Source organism: Hetaerina americana, unplaced genomic scaffold, assembly GCF_022747635.1.
Source record: "Hetaerina americana unplaced genomic scaffold, ioHetAmer1.1.p SCAF_5, whole genome shotgun sequence".
Lineage (NCBI taxonomy): Eukaryota > Metazoa > Arthropoda > Insecta > Odonata > Calopterygidae > Hetaerina > Hetaerina americana.
Window position 1 is genome coordinate 72,644,254 of NW_027287095.1, and position 23,883 is coordinate 72,668,136.

At 38.6% G+C, this 23,883-nt stretch overlaps 1 protein-coding gene across 5 annotated transcripts in view; it reads right to left on the reverse strand.

The window, feature by feature from the left end:
• The window catches only part of Nt5b (5' nucleotidase B), a 203,909-nt gene that overhangs the window by 20,760 nt on the left and 159,266 nt on the right, over positions 1-23,883 (reverse strand). For all 5 annotated transcript variants that reach the window (XM_071592912.1, XM_071592910.1, XM_071592908.1 and 2 more), the window contains 4 exons: positions 4,449-4,522; positions 3,172-3,289; positions 2,968-3,063; positions 78-224 (listed from right to left, as the gene is read on the reverse strand). In XM_071592912.1, coding sequence (XP_071449013.1) covers positions 78-224; positions 2,968-3,063; positions 3,172-3,289; positions 4,449-4,522 — 435 coding nt within the window. The remainder of the gene's footprint in view (positions 1-77; positions 225-2,967; positions 3,064-3,171; positions 3,290-4,448; positions 4,523-23,883) is intronic.

Sequence of the window (23,883 nt, forward strand, 5' to 3'; positions counted from 1 at the left end):
AAGTGCTCTTCCTACTTCCAGTGAACTATATAAGTTCCACCATAAGCTTTTATCAATTTCATTAAACACGAGCTCACCTTGTATACTGCGGACAATTTGTAAAAAAGTCTATGAGGCATGCCAAAAGGTAGGTCTCTGGAAGGTTGAACAAGGTGTTGAGTACATACACCCTTGATTCATCCAGTTGCTGGAATTTGTTGGGGTACAACTCGTACACTTGTGAACTGCAAGTAAAAAAATGATACAATATAACTTTAATGCAAACATATACATATATATATATATACTTTCGTAAATCATATTTCCACTTACATTTGACACATGCCAAAAAGATTAACAAAATGACACAAGTGTCGAAAAAGCCAACTACACTTCCTTCATTTTGCATACTTTAATTGAGCACTACTCACAAAACAAAATCATCAAATTTTCCCCAATGACAATTAAATCCAATCCAAAAACACTCAAATGTAATGAAAACATTCATGTGCATAAATATCCCCTGATCCAACCAACAATTAAATCAACATCACGCAACCGTAACTACTAGGGTCATCTAGAAAGTTAAAATACCCATTTGCTCATGGGTCCACAAGGGCCGGAATAAGCCACAAGGGCAAGGTTATCCATCTTCAGTCAGATGCTGGCTTGACTCACGATAACATATCCGATTATTCTGTGTTTGTTCACTTTTGGCTGGTTTGAAATGGCAATGAAAATTGACAATCCTGTCGCATACTAGTTGTGTTCTGTTTTTTCTTTTCTAAATGCTGAAAACGTTCACCCAAAAGGAATTCACCAACAAACTATAACGGTTTACTGCGATGTAGTTACTATTGAACCATCAGGTAGACGTTGGGTTTGGAGGGTTAATTTTAGGAGAAAAAATGTACACTAAGAACAATGCAATGGTCGCCCATCCATCATCAATGAGGCCTCTTAGCACATGTCAAAGATTGATGGCTTCATGCTTGAAAATGAATTTAATTTGATTGGACTCCATTAACATTTCCCAGGATTTTTTCAAACACTGCATTGTAGAGTAGTTATGAAACACCATAGTTACAGGACAAGTTGGACATTTATGAATGATGGATGAGTATGGTAGGGACAGTATGGGTGCAGTATTCAAGTCTTTGAGTCATCATAAACAAAAAGGCAATGAATTTCTGGATCACAGTTTTACGTGAGATGAATCATAGGTCAAAAATTACAAACTTAAAATAAAATTCCACAGGCATAAACTGAATTCCCCATCATAACCACATTAAGTCCATGCATACAACAAGAAGTCCCTGGCTTAAGTATTTATGGACCAAAAATGTCTCACTTGCAGGCTCACTTCATGCCTCAAGATGCAGCTATCAATACAGATGCATAGCTAAACACTACAGATGCTTGATTATGAACATCTAAAATAAGCATCAGAATTTTGTTTCTCTCTACTTAACTATTTCACCTACTCATCTATATGTAACTCGGGAGGTGGAAAAAAACCTGCTTTTGAGAATTCTAACTTAAGATTCTAGACCATCCTGGCATAGTTTGGACTTACATCCATAAGTCTACCACCCTTTCATAGAACTGAAATGGTTACTAGAAGAATGGCAAGGAACAGTCATGGCAAGTTGAGACAGGACAGTTGAAAGACCTGGTGCTAGAGGTCAATGTTGAAGGTATTGAAAAGTTGGTCATGAGATAAGACAGATATGTAAACAGTAGTGGCAAATATACTGAAAAGTTGGGGTATATAGTATATCTAATAATAGTACAAATAAAAAATGTGGAAAATATACTTAGCTAATATAGAAGAAGAATATTAATTTCTACATGAATCTTGTGTCTACCACAATTGTCTATCAGTATAAAATCAAATAATCTTCAACTCATTGAAGAAATGTTAAGCATTTCCAGTCAAGCAGAACATATTGCAGAATTGGTCATTATTTACAAAGGAAATAATAAATGTAAAATATGCAATGGTAGACTCATCTCACTGGTTTTTATCATTTTATCTAAATTAGTTTCTTGAATGATTGCATGTCCAGGAATGCTTTGGTGTCATAAAATAAAATCCACCCATTGAAGGTAAGTTTCGCAGTGTCCCAAACACCTTTAATGTTAACATTACATTGCATTAACATGATTTCCTAACAGTGTTTTCTTTCTTTGTTTCTTTTTCCCACCTCCCTTCAAGTGATCTGAAAATCCACTTCTCTTCCTTCATCTTCCCAGCTTAACCCTATCATGGTCAGCCTCCTTTCATGGTCTTCTAAAGCCTTGCTACCTCTCAACATTTCCCATATCAGCTTTTCTCAACTTTGCCAACTACATATATCGAATTATGTTAACTCGTTGACAAATATGATGCTACTTTTCCTATTTTATAGACATGGACCCAGAGGGATCAGGAAATGGTTGGCAATTGGGTATATTGATTTCTGAAATATTAAATACATTTCGATCCCTATGAAAATAAACTGTTTCCCTTTCATTATCAAGCTTTGGGTCACACAATTTTTTAAAGAGATAATTAGAAAACATTATTTTCTACAGCATGAAAAAATCAAAAAATATGCCAAGACAAAAATTTTCCATGAATTTCTTTCACGGGATTTGAAATCTGAAACCAATTTCATATTTAGGTATGCAGGAGTAAATATACATGCACTAGTAAAAATTTTGTTCATGATAATAAGTGAACAATTTTCACTTAGTACAAATTTGGAATTGCCTTGACCGACAGACTACCAATATTAATAATAAAAAAGAAAAATGTACTTTGAAATTGCTTCATAAATACCTGATTAGTAATTATATTTTAAATTATCGTTTTCCCTTTAGAAGTAACTTTCATATCGCATACTTTGAATTTATTACAGCATTATACAGTTCATAATAAGTTTAAATATTTTGATTCTTTTAAATGGAACAAAAATTATTGAAGTAATAATAAAAAATACTCACTGTTTTAAAAATTCAAATCCATGGACGCATATTAATATGTTGCCATAGGCATCAACTTTGAGGAGATTTCCATACATGGAGTCAAACCAAAGGCCTCTGTGACAGAATAAAAATGTTGAATTAATTTGAGACTAAAACGATAACTCAATCATAAGAGTTGGCAAATAGCGGAAGAATTTACATTATCAAAATATTAGTACATACCTTACAGGAAATGAAGGGTCATATTCAAACTCGAGAATTTCACTGGGATAACCTAAGGAAACTAATCTCTCTTTGAGGAGATTGAAACCAAGGGTTTCATACTGTGGCGATTTGTATTCTGAAAATATGAACAAAGATAAGAGCTATCTTAATACATTCATAACAAGCACAATTTTACACCAACAAATATGTTGAACTACCAGATCACATTTTAATATTAAATTATACAAAGATTTTTGAATGAAAATGCCATTTTAGTTAATATGCTGTCCATAATGATAAGTGAGCATTCATGAGTCCTTTTTTAATAATTTCTCTCCCAACTTATTTTTCCCAATTTTTACGGGTTTTCCTGCAAATTTTTTAACTTTTCTCATGATCCCAATCTTATACAGATCATTTTACAGAAGGGTGAGTAGGCAACTACCAAAGTGGACCCTTAAGGACAATTATTGAAATCCTGACCTCGTATCCTTAAATGATTTGCATTTTCAATAAAATTGACCAACATTGAATCTTTCTGGAGTATGGAATGCCAGATAAAGAGTGAATGTTGATCTTACAGAAATAAGATATGTTCCTGTTAAAAGTTCATAAGGATGTCACTGCCACTATAAAAAATAAATTAATTTCTCCCTCAAGATTTAAAGTGACATTAACAGGAATCATGTGCCATTGAAAGCTTCTCCTCAACTTCATGCTATTGCTAGCAGCAACAGGGAGATTATCTTCCACTGCCTCAAAATCTCCTACCTGATGAATGATTTTGACATAAAAAACACCATAAACACAGTAATCAACCCAAAGGTCGGTTTGGTAGGTGATGGCAGAGTTCACCCAGTACTAAGCCCGATGGCGTGTGAAATTCACACATCTGGGTAGGGGGCCCGTTCCTTCCCCTGAGCCGGTTATAGTTTCACAGGAAGACCTAGTACCCGAAAAATCACATAGCTTGGGTGGAGCTGCAGGTGCCCTGAGTGCCTTGCCCGGGGATCTAACCCGGGACCCTCTGGTCAGTAGTCCATCGCTCTAACCCCTGGACCACCGCGACCCGTTGATTTTGATATATTATCTTAAATATGACGATTCTTTAAAAGCAGGAGTTCATAAAATCATGGCATAAAACCAAGTACGCAATGTATGGAGTAGCTTTCTGTTGAGTACATTTCTAGCTAGTCCACACACCAAAGTAACACCAGAAAACTAATTCTAGTTCTCTGAAAACTCAAATTTATACTGAATGATGAAACCTATAATAATAATAGGAATATATTTACCAGCCAATGTATAGTCCATATCAAATCCATAAAACTTGATGTTCTCTAAATGCAAGCTTCTGTTGACAAAAATCCTGCAAAGAAAAAGATACTCTGTTATAATTTAATCCAGATGACTTTTAAGATACACATTATCACATTAAGTTGATACACACATTTGCATGACAACCTGCTAGGAAAAGAGCACAGAGGAAAATGATTATTCTGGATTGAGGAGGCAATTCAGAATAAACTGCACCCAAGTTTAAAAGTGTGTTTTAAGCAGGTTCATGCTGATGATTTCATATGTGGAATTTGAGGGAACTGATAAACTGAGTGTGAATTAATATTGTTCCAGTAAGAAATAGATGTTGTTCATTATAGTAATAATTTTGGAACCGAAATTTAGAATTGAGAGAATTTACATTCAGCGCATAACAACACCTTATCCAACTGATTGAACTCTTAAGATGAATGCCAAATAATAATTACTGACATACACAATAAGAAGCATATTCAATACATGGATTACCTGCACATATTCATCATCAATCATGACCAATAGCTATTATACTAATATATATTAATGGCTAATATATGTACTAATACAAATTAACTTGCATGAGATATGGTTTTCATCTGTTACCCTATGTTACTTTTCTTATTAATATTTGTAAAGCTCCATGATGCCATGAGTTACAGCTAGAACTGCGATGCATAATAATTAAATGATGCAACTTCTAGATCTTTCATTTTAAGGCTCAGTATTGTAATGTATTCCATTCATCATTAATACCATTAATGTTGATAAAATGTGATTTGTCCACTTGTTTTAAAATATTTTTTAAAAAGTAGTGCAAAGCCACAATCTTGTTCTTTCTGCGACCTCTTGACATGCTTCAATGAGAAATTAAAATTCAGAAGAACTTTTCATTTTCTAATATTCAGAGAGAATTACTAAAGGCCAAAGATTTGAATTATCTAAAACATTACAGCTACAGCAGCTGTACCAAAATTAATACAAGCATAAAATAATACATCTGTGAGTAAGAATCATGTAACTCTTTTACATATTTCTGGATATACAAAAACTAAGATACACAAACTACGTGAATTTCCTCTGAATACAGCTTCATAGGATGCTATTAATTTAATGTCCACTGGCAGTTCAACACACTCACTCTAGCAATTGTTTCTTACTGTCATAAGATGGTTATCCTTAAGCTGGTTGTACATGGACAGATGTTTTAAGAGATTTTAGTTGAGAGAGTGATACCAACCAATCAGGATTTGTGAGCAAAATGAAGCTAAAACCAATAAGGTAATCAAATTAGTATGATACATACTTTAGGCCAAGGATGGAAGAGAAAAAACATTATTAAAATGAATTATATTGAGAGAGGCCCGAAATAGTGCCGAAAATATATCAGATTAACAGGGTCTCCTCAATGACCAGAATAAAAGACAACTTAATGCATTTGGCCATGGCAACTGTCATTTGCATAAATTAAAAAAAATGGAACAAAATGAAGGTTTATCATATCACTTCAAATTATTAAAATCAGAGGCAGCCACATATTATTATTTTAAGGTCTCCTCAGACTTTCAAACAGATGCCATAGAATGAACGGACTTGGTCCAAAAAGCAACAAATTTTCATTTAAAAAAGTAGACATTTTATCATTGTTAATATTTTCCATGAACAATTTCTTTTAAATCCTAAAAATATCACCTTTTAGTCCAAAGGACATAAGAATAAAAACTCTTAATATGCCAAATGCAGTCCCCAAATCCAACCTTACTGCAAGGGTTGATGATGCACCCTAGCATTAGACTACCACTGTCACTCAGGGAAGTACATATACTTCATAATCGAGGCAAATAATTTGTGTACCATTTTGCTATGGTGTTATCTTAGAACTTTACTACTGAATTTAAGGATTCAAATGTGCTTGATAAAATTGAAGATATGTTCCCAAGCACTTTGCTCATTAAACTTTGGATGAGGCCCGAGGTAAAAGTCGATTTTTAAGGCAAGAGTCTTTGTCATGCGGTGGAAGAATACAAGTCATGATGACAAACTGGATGCATGGAGGCACAAATCTATAATTTTATTTTTTTTCGTGCTGGCTGAGGATTCATTTTGCATCATAAGTGAACTGAAATTTATTGCTGATCCACTGGTAGAGAGGGGGGGGGGGGGGGAGGAAATTTTTTTCAACAGGACCAAATCCTGTTTCCTTGATGATTTGAAATGGTTTAGTTTTCCATTTTTCAAGGTTTTTAATTTAAGTGCACTGGGATGAATTACAGTAAGTGTATTCAAATCAATCTTCGGAATGACATACTATGATGATGAAGAACGGAAAAATCGCGAATATTACAACAGCAATACGAAAATTAATAATCACTAATTAAAATCCAGACATGACATGATTTCATGAGAATGCTCTCATATTTCAGATTCTACTCTATAATTACGTCTACCACCTTTAATCTCTAATGGAGAGGTGTTCTTGATTGGTAAGGAAATCCATCGATCTGTGAGCACACGCCTGAGCCAAGCGAAGATGCTTTTATGTAAGTTTGCGCCATGTTCGACAACATTTACTCGGCAGAGAACAGTTCGTGCGCGTGGGTGGATGTTTATACTCGATAGAAGAGCTTCACTTATTCACTTGGTAACCTACGAAATATTCTCAGATCCGACGATATCGGCAGGATAACTTTTCGGAAAATTATTTGGGAGTCGTACTCAACCAACAAGCAGAGATCACTTGTTTGACCCTTGCTGAGGAGGGATGGGAGGGCTTGAGATGCGAGAAGCGGAGCCTAAGGACGCCTTTTCTTGATCATGAAAACAACACACGCCTCGGGGTGGGGAGTGAATATCTTCGGACTCGATTCAACTTCAGAAAGCCGAAAGCAAGGGGTGTCGCAATTCAAGCAAATAGGTAACTGTAAACAAGAGGGATAAGAATCGGGGCAGTCGCCATGTTTGCCCAATACACGCGTACGTCAACAAAGTACTTAGTGAGGAGGAGGAAGCAGCGTTGACAGAGGCCGGCAAGTCCCGACGCGTGCGTCCTGATTGAACTGCAACAACAATCTAAGATTACTCGCAGTTAAAAAGCAATGATGGCAACGGAACCCATTCTACGGGAAAATCAAAGCAAATTGATTGCTTAATTCTGCCGCTACGGTTTGAGGGGCTTCTGGTAATAGAGCGAAAGGGGTTGTTCGAGTTTCCATCGAATCGTTCCAATCTTGTCACATGATTTAGTGAGTAATCAATTTCGTAACTCTTACTTCGAATTTCTAGTATCAACCTCGATTGTCACATGGAAAACCTTAGCCAGAAACGGTCCAATTAATCGACATTTCAATTTATATCTCAACAACATGGCAAATTCGAATAGTAAAACAAAGAGAATCTTCATTGTCTTACCAATGAATGTCTCAGCTGTCTCAACAACATATCACGCCGACCACAACAATGTAATAATCAAAGAACCGCATTAATGGGGTCGTGCGCTCATTGGGTGAAGATTTCGGCCCTATAATACAATTCATTCAAGAAACAGCCAAGCTTAAAATCTCGAAAAATCAACTTATCAAATGCTATTGACCGATACATGAAACTCACGCCCTCTTGGTCGGCATCGTGAAAATTCCGAGCGCGATCCTGCAGCACACAACTCGCAATGTTTTAAACGCGAGTGCGTCGACTAGGGAAATTATAATTGGAGACGGCGCACATATCAAAGGCGGACCCAGTGAATGAATGGCTGGCCACATTGCTAGTTTCACGCGGATGTGAATAATTTCCTGGCGTCACGTGGGGATGGATGGTGGCCAGGGTCGGTTTATCCCAGTGTGGAGCATACCAAGGGCCAAGCAATGATTATCGTTTTCAGGTGAAAATGTGAATGATTGGATTTTTTTAAAACATGAAATTGTAGTATATTCGTAATGGCAGGTCACATTGAGTTAATAATATTATTTATTGCTACGCGTCTAATCCTCATTTTTTTTCAGTCTCAAATTACTCAGAAATGAGAAATCCACCTTTAATTCCATCAGTATTTAAGGAATCTCACGTCATGCCAACCAAGTGACACATTTTACATGTATCTATGTGTTTGCATAAAAATACTATTATTTTGAAGCTTGTAAATCCAGTTGGTGGATAGAGCGTCCGGCCTTAACTAGTGGAGGGCTAGGGTTCGATTCCGGAAGGCCCCTAAGTTCACCCACTCCTTGTAATTTTTGGGATTTATGTTTCCTTGTGAGACCACAGGTGACACAGGGAAAGGAACTGGCTCCCCATCTCCTGCTACCGTGTGAATTTCACACGCCGTTGGGCTTAGTCGTAAGTGAGCCCTGCCAAACCAACATTCGGTTTGATAACCGTGGTTGCTGGTGATCAACACCACAGATATCAGTTACCATTAATAATTCTCCCCTTCGCAGGTGCAAGTGATATTCTTTAGAAAACACAACACTAAATATATGCATGTGGGTAGGAGGCCACAAGGTTTAGCACTGACACATGTCTAGAGGATCGATCCTTTTTACACTGGGCCTGGAGGAAGCTCGGCCGTGACCCACAACATTTCGTAATGAAACGAGGGGGGGAATTTCCCAAGAAATCTTGCCAGAAGATTGGGGCACCTGCGACTCTTGGCAAGTCCCTGGCGGCCTTTCGGTTGGGGAGGGGAAGTAAGATGGCGGCGTACAGTGATAGGAGTAGGCAGGATGGGATGGGGAAAGACTTCCAAGTGGGACGAAACATTTTTACCAAAGTACCACGATAATATACATACATGCGCCCTTCGCCGCCCTTATTCCCCCTCCTCCTCCTCCGAAGTAAATGCGACCGGAATAGGTGCGCGCACTTTCCAAATGTTATGCTATGAGGAGGCGGGAGAGTTTGAGAGAGGACGAAGGGGGTTGAGAGAACGCGTGGGTTCCAGGACGCTGCGCCGGAAATTCGAGGGGGAAAAACACAGAATTCCTACATGTAAAATTTTGACGCTGGAGCAAAAATTGTTTTACTGCAATTGTGAAACAGGATTGGGAAGGACTTCAAATCGTTTTAACGGCTATAATGACGTAGTTTAGACGTCAAATCGTCGGGATGCATCGAAGTTGTGACACCGAAGCGTGGCTATTGTCGGCGCTAGACATACTCTTATATCATCTCTTGCTAAGTGATGAGATACAAAATGTAATTACGAATTTTACTAGTTTCAAATGCATGGATTGTATTAACTTCATTTGATACGTATGTTAATGTTTGTGGGTAAAATATTTCCAAACATATATCGAGGATATATGCATTATTCTGTTCATAAATTTTAACGTTTCCCACGAATTACTAAAAATTGCAAAACACTGAAAATACTCTACCTAAGGGAGATTTCGAACGGTCGCTGACGACTATTTACTTCTACGCATTGCGAGAACTCCATCTTTCCTTGCCCTACATTATTTCTTTCTCCATTCCTTCACGTTGCCTAAAAGCCAATTCTCTTCCTTCTTCTACCCCGCTTACCTAACGTTCTCCCTTCTATCGTGGACTTCAAATTCCACAGGCTTTCAGCATTTCCTCCATCCACTACCTCTGTCTCTTTCGGATTTACCCCTCCAACTTACTCTCCTCGCCTCTCTTCGGTAACTTCCTCAACGTTTATCTCCATTCTCCGCCAGTCCCAAATCTAAAAAAGCCTCAAATATACATAAAGCTTCAAAGAGCAGGTATCCATTAATCACTAGGCTTTATATAACAAGGGTTTTTTCTTTTTCTTCTAATTTTCTTTTTTCACATCTTTACCCGAGGTACTTGTTATCAGTGGCAACGATTCTGTCAAAGCCTCTCCATTACCCTTTACATGTCCTCGGATATAACATTCGCGAAATTTGCGGAATAGCAAATAAAAAGTTAGGAATCATAAAAAGGAAAACTTAAGAATTGTAATGAGTTCTGTGATTTTACGATAGTTGGGCCCCACCTGGAGTGCGTCGCGACTGCATGGGATCTTCACAAGGAAGGCTGCTTTAGAACTATATCGAGTGCAATGTAGAGACGCCTGATTTGAGAAAATTTGTATTAAAAACCGTCGCATTGCCACGGCAATATTGGAAGCATTAGGATGGGAGCCACAAGGTCACCATAGGCTGAAATACAAGTTGAATTTACTGCGTTAATTTGCGATCGGACTCTCATCGGATGGTGTTAAAAACATATTACGGGCCCCGACTTACTATATTAGATCAGATTGATCACTTAAGTTAAATCAGAGACATAGATAGAAAGCAGAACGGATAGTGTTTAAAGTGTTGTTTTTTGTCGTACCTATAAAGATCAAAATACATATCATCGCAAGCTCGAATGGGATAATTAGTAATTGAAGTGCATAATTTTTGTTGATATCCTGTACGTAGCTTAAATAGACCCATTTTTATGACACTGTTCTCGCATGATTTGAATATTGTCCTGTTACTGAATATTTTTGCAAAGAGTAAGTAGCTTCTTTTGTAGAAAATAACAATGTTTAAGTGTAAGATCGAACTAATAGCGATGTAATGATTGAGCATGAATAACTGGTGGCCTAAAACACGCCCCACGCCCTTAAGGCGGCTTTCAGAGTATTATGCGGATGTATCTCTTATCCTAATGTCACTGCTACTATCCACCTTTCCCTTTACAACACACCGGATACCTTTTTATAAAAAGACTTGCTCATCATAACAGAGACGAAGACTATTACAATTTTCCACTCCATAAAAAGATTTATACCCGACTAGTTTCTATGCACTACATCTTTTTTAAGTAATTTCGTAACGTGGTATGCAAACTTTCACTTACATCTCTTCCTAATCCTTAATTCCAGTAGACATCAAAACCCAATAGAGATTCTATAAAGCTTTGAAATTAACCTGTTTGGCGAAATTCATAGAAGACTCCTCAAAATTAAAAAAAAATGTATACACACCCGCTTTTACCTTCAATTTTTTTGTAAGACTTCAAATTTTACCATAAGAGGCCAACTCTGGAGTTTTACAGGGGGGTGGGTCCACCGCAAGGTATACTATTCAGATTTTCTAAAAAGATGACGAAACGTGCGCGAGTAAAAAGCCCGGAAATTCGTAAAAGATTGATGACGCGGAGTACTCAAGTTGCCAATAGGTGTCTAGGGGATACCCATTATAAACATTCTCGACAAAATTCTAACCTCAAGTCTGACACATTCATCTAGGTATCATAAAATTGAATGGTGCTCGCAAATGGACTAATCTGCGTAAATGCATGTAATAGTAAGCGTCGACCAGAGTGAGAGACATCGCAGTGATACCCGAGCCACAATTTTTAACATGTTTCTACGCCCTGTCAATTTGAAGCGATTCCTGGGCTAGGAATCTGAACATAGGAAATACGGAATCGAATATAATGATTTTTTTCACGGTCGGTATTCCAAATGGCATTATTCATTTAGAATATGCTACTTAGTATACGTATGGAAACCTCATGTAGTTGGATTGATTGCCAAATTGGATTGAGAGCAACGTAGAGGAGATAGATTTGTGAAACTTTATTGTGATAAACTGATTAGCGTTTCAAAATTATTAGAGGAGCTAGGTTGGGATTCACTCGCGGAGCGAAAACTAAATTACAGATTAAACCTCTTGCCTAAGATAGAAAGATGTCTCTTTAGCGTTGATGTTGACAATGCTTTTATTAGTCCCATCGTACTACAGTACGTGAGATCATGTCAATCAACTTAGACAGATTAAGTGTCGAACAGATGAATTTAAGAAGTCATTTTTTTCCTCGAACGATAAGATTAAAGTTTTCCGACCGCGGTAGGGGTAAAAATAAAAGTAGTATTTAGGGGAGGCGACCGTCAGCTGAGGCTATTTTGCGCCATAAGGGATGGTCAGGAAAGGATGAAGGAAGGAGAGAAACCCAGCGTCGGCTCTTGACGTAAGGCGCCAAGAGGTCCGTAGCTTAACGTCCAATCCGACGGACGGCACACTCACTGAAAGTGCCCACTAACACCTCAAGTAGGGATCGAGAAAATACTGAAAAATATTCCACGCTGCCGGGATTCGAACCAGGGCCCTCTGGGTGGAAAGCCAGTAAGATAGCCACCGCACCATCACGATAAGCGGGGTAAAAATTCGCGTCAAATTAGTCTGGTTTGTATTTACCCCCTGCCCCACACATTAGTGGTGGCTTGCGGGGTACTAACAAATACTAAATTTCGATGACCAAAGCCCCACAGTCATTCGATGCATTACACACATACGAAGGCCAGACATCGCAACGCGATGGGAGCACGAACTGTGTAAATTGCATCCGATAAAACTACTTATATTACTTCATTACGCGCAGGTACTAAGTAAAGCAGCAAGGAAAGAAGTAACCAATACAAATCCAATACGGTGAACACAATCGCCATTTTTATAAAAATTGTTGCCAACCGGAAAGGAATTGCGCTCCATGTACCATGGTCGGGAGTCCATTTGATCTCGTATCAAAAAAACTAAACACGAGGTACATTTTTGTTTGTCTTTGACCAAGGGCGAAAAGGGTTTACGAGATTGGCAGGATAGCAACTTCGTCATTTTTCAGTTGCACTCCCCTCGGCAGCGGCGAATAATTTCAGACGCGGGCTTTCCTCGACGGCAACGGGGGCAGAATTCCCCCCCGCCCTTCCTCCTTTCCCACGCCACCGATTCCTGCCATGCCCTAAATAGACACTAATCCTTAACGGTGCAAAACATCAAAAGCGTCCCGAGTACCTCCCTACATTGACTGCTAATTCTTTCAAAACACAAATGTCAACCGGTCGAACGAATAACGGAGTAATTGTGGGCCAGAAACATAAATGAAGGATAATGGAAAATGATGATCACAACTGACTCGAATAACCTAGTCGTCCTTTCGTCCTCAACACTGCTCAGGGAAGGCATAAGTATGCGGAAATGAATGTGAAAATACAATGGACGCAATGAATGGTTCAAGGTTGTTTTGTATTGTAACAGTCAGGGCTTAGAAGTAAAACAGTGCTTAGTGGATGCGTCCATCGAAAGCCTACCATAACCATCTACAGGTAGATTACTGCTAATAATAATAATAGCAACATACATCCTGTATCTTGGTGCGTGGCAATAAAGAGAGATGCATATATAATTTTACATGAATGTAAATTTGAAAAATACGAATGTAAACTTGTACACAGAGTAATGGCATACATGTACATATATTTACAAAATCATTACTATTTATACGTATACATTCATACACAAATATATTCATTAAAATTAATGCACGGGGTGTTTTTTTAGACTTGGGTGGCAGGAAAGAGAATATTGGAGGTGATGGACATGAGGTGATACCGATTAATTGTGAAAAAGTTTAAGTTCTACACAGAGAAACAAATGCAGAAGTACTTAGAAGAGCGGGTGGACAGAGAATACAATGAAGAACACTAACAAGAAGGAGATGGAAACTAATTGGACACAACCCGACACATGATACCTTACTGAATACCATAATTGAAGAAAATATGAGGAAAAGTTGCCGCGTAAGGGTTGCCGACGAGAAGCGGATAATGGAAGATGTCGGTGCAAGGGGCAATGATGGAATGAAAAGATTGACTGGGAACAGAATAGTTTAGAGAGCTGCTACAAAACAACCCTAAGATTGAAAACTCATTATGATGATGAAAGTGAACGTAGGTAAAAAACTAACCTTTCGGCGACCTTTGTAACATAAACAGCATGGCTACTTTACATGACCAAAGAAGGTCAATCTTAGGCTTTTCCGCAAGTGAAAGAATTAGATTGGCGAAGTCTTTAACGAAGTCCTTGGGAATTTTTCTACCATGATCTCCATAAGGTCAGGACTAACAACTAAGTTTGCGCTTAAAGGTCCCCGTGGACGGATGGCGAGATGCAAGGCTGCTCGGCTCGACGGGTAGAAATCACGCACTCGCTAAACCACACAAGTCGTACTCGTATATATGTTCCGCGCGACACATGGGAGAACTGTTGACAGATTGCGGTTTCTTTGTGAATGCTTGTTAACGGATTCTTCGGAGTAGGCAGATGGGTGGAAACATTTATCATCCGAACGGATAGCTGATATGCATGCAATTTTGCAGTGGTACTTTCATTATTTATACAAAAATGTTTAATATTCCTCTATGGACACCGTTGGTTTCTTCAATCAGTAAAATCCCCGTAAACTGTGATAAGAAAATGTTATGAGAACACATAAAACGTATGATTCAGCTAAGCCGTGACTTCGTGCCATACTATTATTGTATGTTGCGTTGGTCATTGAGGAGTGCACTAGTCCCAAATGGAGTCGAAGGGAATCGGGGCATGTTACCTGAAATTAGCTTCATATTTTTAAATCGCAAGTTAAGGATATGAGGAGCCCAACTGAATGCAATTATACAATGAATAGGAATTCGTTTTCCATTATATTCTACTACCCCACCTAAAGAATAAGATTCCTATGTAATAACAACTTATTGGACACATTACAGAATACGATCGTCAACTATCAATTTTACACCAAGCGGGACCATTTTGTGTGAATTTCGAAGATTTGAACAAGCTCTTCAAATGTGCTCTCTCATTATAGGAGTTGGAACAGTAAGATAGGTCACAGAGAACGTCACTTTGAAACGTGACCTATCAGCCTCTAAGACTTCCCACGTCATCAGGGCGCGGTCTCCATTGTAGGCGCATGATTCAAAGGAAGAATAAGTAAAGCATTTTTACATTGTACTTGAAGGCTTCGAATTCTCTCATCCTGGGGGTGACTGCTGTGATTTGGTGATCAACTCTCGAGTTAACGTCAGAACCGCAGCCGTCAGATTGCATCACAAAAATAATTGGTGCCACTATTTTATTATTTCCCATGCCCGACAACTTCCGTAACCGACTGGATGGATCTCACAGAACCAATAACTACAATATCCGGTCACGAAGAACCACAAGAGCATATTCCGGCCTTGGACATATATATAGCTCCCTAACGTGCACGGCCATGTTTATGACAGTGTTAAATATTATACAATTGTGTACTTTTAAAATATTCTTAGATCAAGATTGCAGATATCTAGTAACATGACTCCCTTTTAACTACCATTATTCTTCAGGCCAGAATTCAGTCTCGTTGAACTGAAGGTCAACTTTAAGCACCGATTAAGGCCAAAACTCAGTCTTACGACCGCTAGTTAAGCTCAAAACCGACTAATAATTGGCTCAATAATAACTGACAGACGATGTCACTAAGGCTACATTATTCAAATTCACTAATTAATGATATTATTTGATTACGAAGTTGATCAGTTGATTATATTCACGCTAAAATTCAAAATAACTCTTGGATTTAACGGGACAATATAAAACCGGGCCTTATTGCAGCACAGACTATTGGAAGAATACGTTAATTTTTGTGAAATGTGTGTTCACTACGATAGGGAATCTATTAGGAGTATGGCGTGAAATAAGTGAACGAATACATCTATAAATAATGAAAAATAACGACTAGCATTCCGTTGATGAATAGTATCGATAGTAACACAATAAAAATAGTCGCCGAAGTATGATAGCATGAAGAAGACAGTTGCCAGGATAGTGAGAGGCAGGGGAAGAATAAACGGTTGACGGAGATTGAATATGAAGTAGGAGTTTGTTCTCGGAGTGCAGAATTCAAAGAAAGTTGGTTATATATTTAAAAAAAAATACCAAATCAACAGCTAATAAGCACAGCTGCATTAGAAAGTACGCATTAAGAAGTGATGTGAGGTTCAATAAGAGATCAATTAGGCTGTGAACTAATTGTGTGACGACGCTACAAAAATGGGAATAGAAACATGACAGGCGCTGCTGAAAGCGAGGGAGACTTAGTGGAATTAACTCAATACGATTGAAATAGCTTATTGATTTTCCATGCATAGGTCTTCCTTAATTAATTGTGGTAAATTACCAAACGTTTTCCAAGAATAATAGGGCAAAATCTAACACCACAAGATAATGTACACACCTTCTGTCCCAGGTGCGAGATAAGACTGAGAGCCCTGCCAATCACAATCTATGCTCCTTAATGGGACTCCAGCATATTTAACTGGAACGCAGCATGAAATGGAGGGGGTCAAGTGGAGATTAGGGCTTTAGGCACCTGGCTGGAGGGTGAGGAACTTAAAGAGGGAGAGAGAGGATTTTTTTTCAAAAGGATTAGTGTACACAGCAGCTATTGTACACTTATCTCGAAGCTTTCTATGAATTGGGTAGCTTAGTTCTCCATTTAAGAAAAAATTTAAAATTTCCTTAGGGGCAAAGCTATAATTCCTCCGATAAGCAGAGAAGCACAAACCATTGTTCTGCATTCTGCATCGTTTAATTTTAACTTAATTGAAATTTCACGTTGTTGGTTAGATCAGCTTCTGTACCACGAATAATGAAAAAAAACCTGAGGCTGTTTTCAAATGTAATCAAAGTTTCTTTTTTATTTCGAAACGCTTGCTTACTTGGATCATGGAAAACTACAGCATCCCGTTTCGTGGAAATGTACGAAGAACTCGTAGCAGTTGTCCACTTGAGAGCCGTGGTAAAAAATACTACTTCTCTCCCTAAACCCATTTGGTCCATCCCCTCCTCCATAACAAGTTTCAACCCTAATCAACTTCTCAAATAGCCCCCTCTACTTCCTACTGTTTTCCAGATGGGTCTGAGTCGCATAATTTGCTCCTCTGGGGTCGGCCAAACTTGTCGCGCAACAATCGGGAGTTGCTTCACACAATAGAACAGAATAAAGAAGTCGGAATTTGAAAATTCTAAGAAAATCTCGCGCACCGGTACGAGAAATTCCCACGCACATCAAAATTAATGCGCCCCTATGCTAACGGCGTCATACAGAATTCTTATACTCCATGATGATAAACTAAGAGATTAGGTAGCGGCGGAGGAGAGGGGGGGGAAGAATGTAGGCCCCAGGATCAGAGTAACCAAACGAAGTGGGTTTATAAGAGGAGGGATGATTTTTCACAGAAGGGGGGGGGCAAAAAACCTTATTGAAATCCGTGTGGGAAGGAGGGTCCTTTGCTTTCCTCCATTGGTGTTGTACGTAGTTCGCGCGATTCGTTTGCTGGCGTTTTTCATCTTTCGAGAATTAGGTAGGTTCGCCTTCAGAAGAAGAGTGATTCGGGAAGATTCCAGGAGGATGAAAATGTGGCTTTTCTGGACGATAACTCAATACACGGGAACCGCTAGGTGGACGCTGCTCGTCCTGACACCGTAGTATTCGGTTCCTGGCGACTTCACACCGCGTAATGTTTTTCCGGTGGCAATATCGCCTGAGAACCCGAAGATTTTATGTGATAAATAACTATTCATAATATGTGAACTTCGCTCAACCATTGGGATTAGTATTTGGTGAATCATAACCCTCACCTATCAAGGCAAACTTGGGGATTCACTGCGGCGGTTTAGTTGATTTTACGCATCTTTCATAATGCATGAAACAAATCTTTCCCCGATGGAATTTTAACAAATTTATGGAATTAGAACAGTCACTTCCAGAAGATAATAAGGGATACCCTGCGGAAAAGAAATCTAGAAAGTCTCAAAATGGGTCTGGTTTTCTTATATATTAATACGATGACTACGGATAAGATTTCACATGAGGACAGTGCATACGTTTGTTTGCAAGTTTCCGATTTCTGTTTTCATCTGTGTGTACAATGCATACATATGACCATTAAATTGCTGTTTGAATAAATGCACATGAAACCTTTCCCGACCATCTTGTAAGTGTTCTAAGTTTTATCCTCGTCACATTCTCGCACTTATGCCTCTTGGTACATTCTGCAGGGAAGCACTCAAATGGAGATCGGATTAGTGTGGAGGCTTATGTACTGGGCTCTGACCACGAGGGCCCAAGTTTTGAATTCCGAAGGTACCCCGATTCTTACTTGGGATTCTATGAGCATTTCGAGAGGGTCGCTGTCAAATCGGATATTAAACTGTGGACCAAATTTCCGCGCCCGCCGATAAGAATATGTTAATGTCGATGCAGAGTATTTCCATTCTTTTAGCCTTCCCCATTCCCCGAAATTCCTACCACGACCGATTTACTTCGCTATCCTTAATAACATAAAATGACCTCCTCTAATGATTGAAACTACTACAAAATTCCAGCAACACGATACGATGGAACTGGTCATAAATGACACTATTTAAACGGGAATTTTGGTTTCGGAATCCAAATAATATTGAGCGAAGTAATTCGTCACCCTGGCCACGCCTATCGATTCAAACTTTGTGTCGATAGTACAGAAGTGATAGCACATAATACGTTCAATATTTATAGTAAACATTTTGCATCTAATAACCCTTAACTTACAACACGTTTTCCACATTAACGTAAAAATATATCGGGACGCAGTGGTTGCTACGGAAACTTAATCCCACTGTCACTCGTACCTTAAACGGGAATACAGAAATGTCGGGGAGATACCCATCGTCGACATTGGCCAATGAAACGCATTACGCGGTGGAAATTGTTAATGTGTCGGCGACCGACAACTGAACTCATCTGTGCCAGTAAGTATGAATATGTGATTGGCTAGAGGAAGGATTTCCAGGGATATGGGGTAAGTAGGGTTGACAGTGAACCGTCGACAGCATTGACCTACTCTCAACGAAATACGACAAGGAATTCAGACTTATACGTCCGTCTGACGGTTGAAGTGCCTTCCACATAGATCCCCAAGTAGGGATCGGGATCTCTCTGGAAAAACTTCCATTGAAGGGATTCGAACCCGGTCCCTTGGGTGGGAATATAGTAGTACACCATCCATCGCACCAATCCTACCCCATAGGCGCAAAGGGTTCACCACATTTGCGACAACGGCAAATCAGTGAAGCGCTCCCTCCGTTCACTGGCTACAGTGCTACACTTGCACCCCGGTAAGCAACGTGATACCACTGAACACTCCGCCATCGTCGGGATTCGAAGCCAAATCCTCAATGTGGCTGACCAGTAGGCTGAGTACCGCACTAATCTGCTCCCGATTATAATTCCATCATGATGGAATAAATCACGCAGCCTTACAATGGAAAACGGATCTTCCTGCACATGATAAATCCAGTCAAGTGCGTACTTCCTTGCTTAAATACATGTCTAGGTATTGAGGCTGAGTGCCTTATCGAAGAAGAACATCATCCTCCCATAAGATAGTCTCAATTAATTAATTATCTTAATTATAGCCTTTAATAATGGTTTGGAAGTAGGCCAAAGCAACCAGTAGAGATAAAATAAACTTTGTAAACCTTATTTTATGCTTCGACCCAGGTTTCAACATACACTAAAATCATTTTCAAGGAGTTTTACAATCGAAATAGCCTGGATCGAAAAATAAAAAAGTTTTTGAGGACCTTTCTAGGTTGGCTTAAACCGCACACTAATATAAAGTACCACAACTTCACGTATGCAAACATTAAGTTCACTGTGAAAAGAAGGCTCGGTAAGAGTCTCTGAAAACTACCACTTGGCTATTCCTCCTCGTAGGGCTAACCAAGGCAATGCAATATTCACTTTCTCACATCGTCCGAAGAAATGAAAAACACACCGAGGTAACGAATATAAATCGACAATGAGACAATTATCGACTTTATCGAATAACATCGACAACATTGGGTACATCGAGTAACGTGGACCACATAAACTAATTCCAGCAAAATCAACCGTTTGATTTATCGAATGCATCGTATGTCGACTGCACCGTTCATTTAATCATATCGACAATTATTATCGACCCACCATAAAAAGGTTCCTCGACATTAACTTTACCAACCAGGTCGATATGAAGAACAAACGACATGATGTCGATACGTCATTTCTCCAAGCTGCGCTAGCTCTCTTTATTTCCATCCTCGGTTCTTCATGATTTCTGGTCCAGCTTTTCCTTAAAAATGTCAATTCCCTTCCTTTCCCGCTAACCCAGAATTATAGTATCGAAAGTATAATTTTCCTCTCCATAATGACGGGACTTAATTTCACGAAAAACCCACATTCAAATGTTTTCTGGGCCGCTGCTTTTTCATTAACAAGCATTGATACGAAATGCCAATAAAACTACTCTGTAAAGTTGTGATTCACTCTTGTTTTCCCTACAAGAACGAGAACATTGACCGACTTACAGAAAATGATCCAGTCATTGGAGACAACGCTTTCATGTTATTGTTTACAAACAGACGAGTGTCAACGTCTCATTAAAAAATATATATATTTTTTTTAACGATTTCCGAGATAAGGGCCATAGACTAGATAAAAATTATGTCTCCACATTAGAAAATATTAAGAGATCAAAATCTCGCTGGCGCCGGACGAAAAAAACCCTTTAATTCGACACGCGTGAAAATAATGCTGGAAGCACGACTAGTCAGTCCTGCCCAACTGATGCATGACCGCGAGGAAAACTGGAGCGTATGATACACGAAGAGTAAAAGGCCACGCGAGCAAATAAATCTTTCCGAAAAACGTTCCGAAGATTTATCTAAAATTCGATTCTAGTCACTTCTGCACAAATAACATGAGTCGCAAAAGTTATGTTCCATCAGTTCCAAAAGTCTGTTTGAAGTGATTAGCGCATCGGGAATGGGAAAAGGTAGAGCTTTCGTTATACTGACATTAAATGACCGGCTGGAATTTAGGGCTCCCATTTTCAGAGCGAAGTACGTAAAACTATAGTATTTACATTTTTGACTGTCACTGACTGCACACAGGAATCAAAGTATAAAAGTTTAAATAACCGTTAAGCAAGTTATACAAAGAATATTATAAAAAATATAGTTAACGTTTAAGCAACTACGATGTCCACACGAAATAAAAGGATATTTCATACACGTAACTTGTCGTAACCAACTCAATTTTTTATTTGTTATTTTCTTCGCTCGCATGATTTAAATAGAGTAAACTTCTAGAATATAGTTTAAAGTAAGTTGGACGCATTTTATTTATTTATGGACAGATATTATGTATTAACGAGGTTCGACCAATTAAAAAGGAAATACGAAAAAAAACATTACACTATTTCCAATGACTATGTGTACATCTTGATAGACAAATTTAGCTTTATATTCCGTTTATGCGAGACACTGGGAATAAAATTTCAAAGCCTCACGGGAATTTATTTAGATTTACGTCATAAGAGTATTAATTGGTTATTGCAACATACGCCTAATCCAACATCCGTTGCATAGGAAAATAATCCTACCTACATTCGCTTCGTATAAAATGGATAAAGCTTAATAATAATTAACTTTGTAAATGAGTAGAAATAATGTTATTTCCTTTCGTTTCAACTAATAAAACATGAGAAAAACTGAATTTTACCGCGACAATAGCCCGCGAAATCTCAATGGTCCCATCTACTGGAGTTTTCCTAAACAATATCAAGCTATCCAGGCGCAATGCTTACATTTGTACATAGCAAATGGGTTTCAAGCTTTAATAAGTTGTCGAATTATGCCTGGCAACCATAATGTATGGAGTTTGGTACTTTCTCTTCAAATAAGGAACGCCCATAATGAATGCATGCTTGTGCTTACGAAAAATACTTCTAAACACTGCCCCAAGCCACCCAATTAACCTACTCGCTAAATTTACAGCACCTGGACGAAATTAATTAGGTAAGACTGATAATATAAAATAATATTTCCTTAAGCCATTAAGGGTTTATCCAAGGTTAACCCTTCACGGCCTAAGGAAATATTATTTAGCGCAGTCTAATATTTGCTATTTTTTTCAAAATTATCAGACCAAAAATATGGCTAAGTCTTCCAGAGACGTAAATTATGCGAAATGCACTTTCAAGGTCAAGGTCCAAACCAAAGTTACCCAGTGACAACCGTAACATCGCTCTCTCTCCTTCCCGAAATCCGTCTCAATGCGAATCGTGGCTACACGGCGTCATTTAAATGTCGCCTTAATGCAGAAAGAGTAGTTAGTCGGATGTCTCGGGCTAAACTCGACACAGCTCACGTTCAACGGCATATGGACCCGCTCGGGATCGTGTCTAAAGAACGCTCACTAAAGCCGAGGTTTCTCTATACATGCAACTTCCGGCGTCGTCCTGCGGTCGTAAACCATCCTTTTGGGATCTTTCACAGATGACGTCATCCGGTGGAGATTGGAGGAGGTGGGGGTGGAATGGGTCTCTTTGATGGCAGAAATCGAGGAGGTGAGGTTTGGGGTTTTGGGCACGGCAACGTCATCGAGGGACAGTCCATGAGGGGCTGTCCTTAAATTACTTAAGGTTTTTGGCGAGGAAGGATAATGTGCCACAGTATTATATTTCTTCAAGGAAGAGCGGGGGTTCGTAGGGGGAGGTTGAGGAGCTCTCTTACGTAAGGTTTGCTATGTAATTGTTATGGAATTGTTTCAGCCACTTCTTAGGAGGCAAATGTTTTGATTACCCTTGACAACCAAAGAACAATTGTATACACAACTAAATCAAAAATCGTGTCAGAAATATTTAGGCGCATGTCAACCTGATAAAATAAATACGATTGACAGTTTTTTAACTTTGCAAAGACTGATTATTTTTCTTCATTTCTTCGTGACTTCTCCACTTGCAATCCATGCACTCAAAAAAGCCTCCTCTCCAACTCCCTCTGCCCCACTTACGCAAAGTTTTCCTTTTTGCCTCGGTATTCTACATCCGCACCAACTTTCAACATTTCCTCCATCCATCTTTTATGGCTTTTTCATAATCAACTTCCTTCCTTGGCCCGCCGGAATTTTAAATTCTACACGGTGTTATAACGAAGAAGGTCCGACTGATATGACTGTTATTGATTTCAAATTTAGTTTAGAGTTCTAGAAAATGAATTCCTTAAGAGGGATGACTACGAGGTGGTCATAGAAATTCAATAAAAAAATTTCCAGGTTTTCACTAAAGAATCCACGAGTCCCAAAACCATCAAACACCCACAAATACCCCAGTCCTATTTTTTTACCGGGTTTAACAGTGCATTCATTACACTTCGTAACAGCAGCAAACACGAAGTTTTAATTATACGACAGAATTTATGGTTTTTCGATGCTGCTTTTATACTGTTAGTTGGCATCTTCAAGACTCCCTGCAAGGCTAATTCGAATGGCTTCGGCAGAACTAACGAACTAAACTGGATCAAATATCTCTCCGAAATTTAACGAGCTTTCGAAGGGTAATCTTAGTTGATCCAATGCTAAGTCTATGATTGATATATATATATATATATATATATATATATATATATATATATATATATATATATATATATATATATATAACGATACAGTAAAGGTTAGCGAGAATACACTTGGAATTGTAATGGAGAAAAATTTTACTATACATTTTACTTTATTATATTTTACAGTATATAC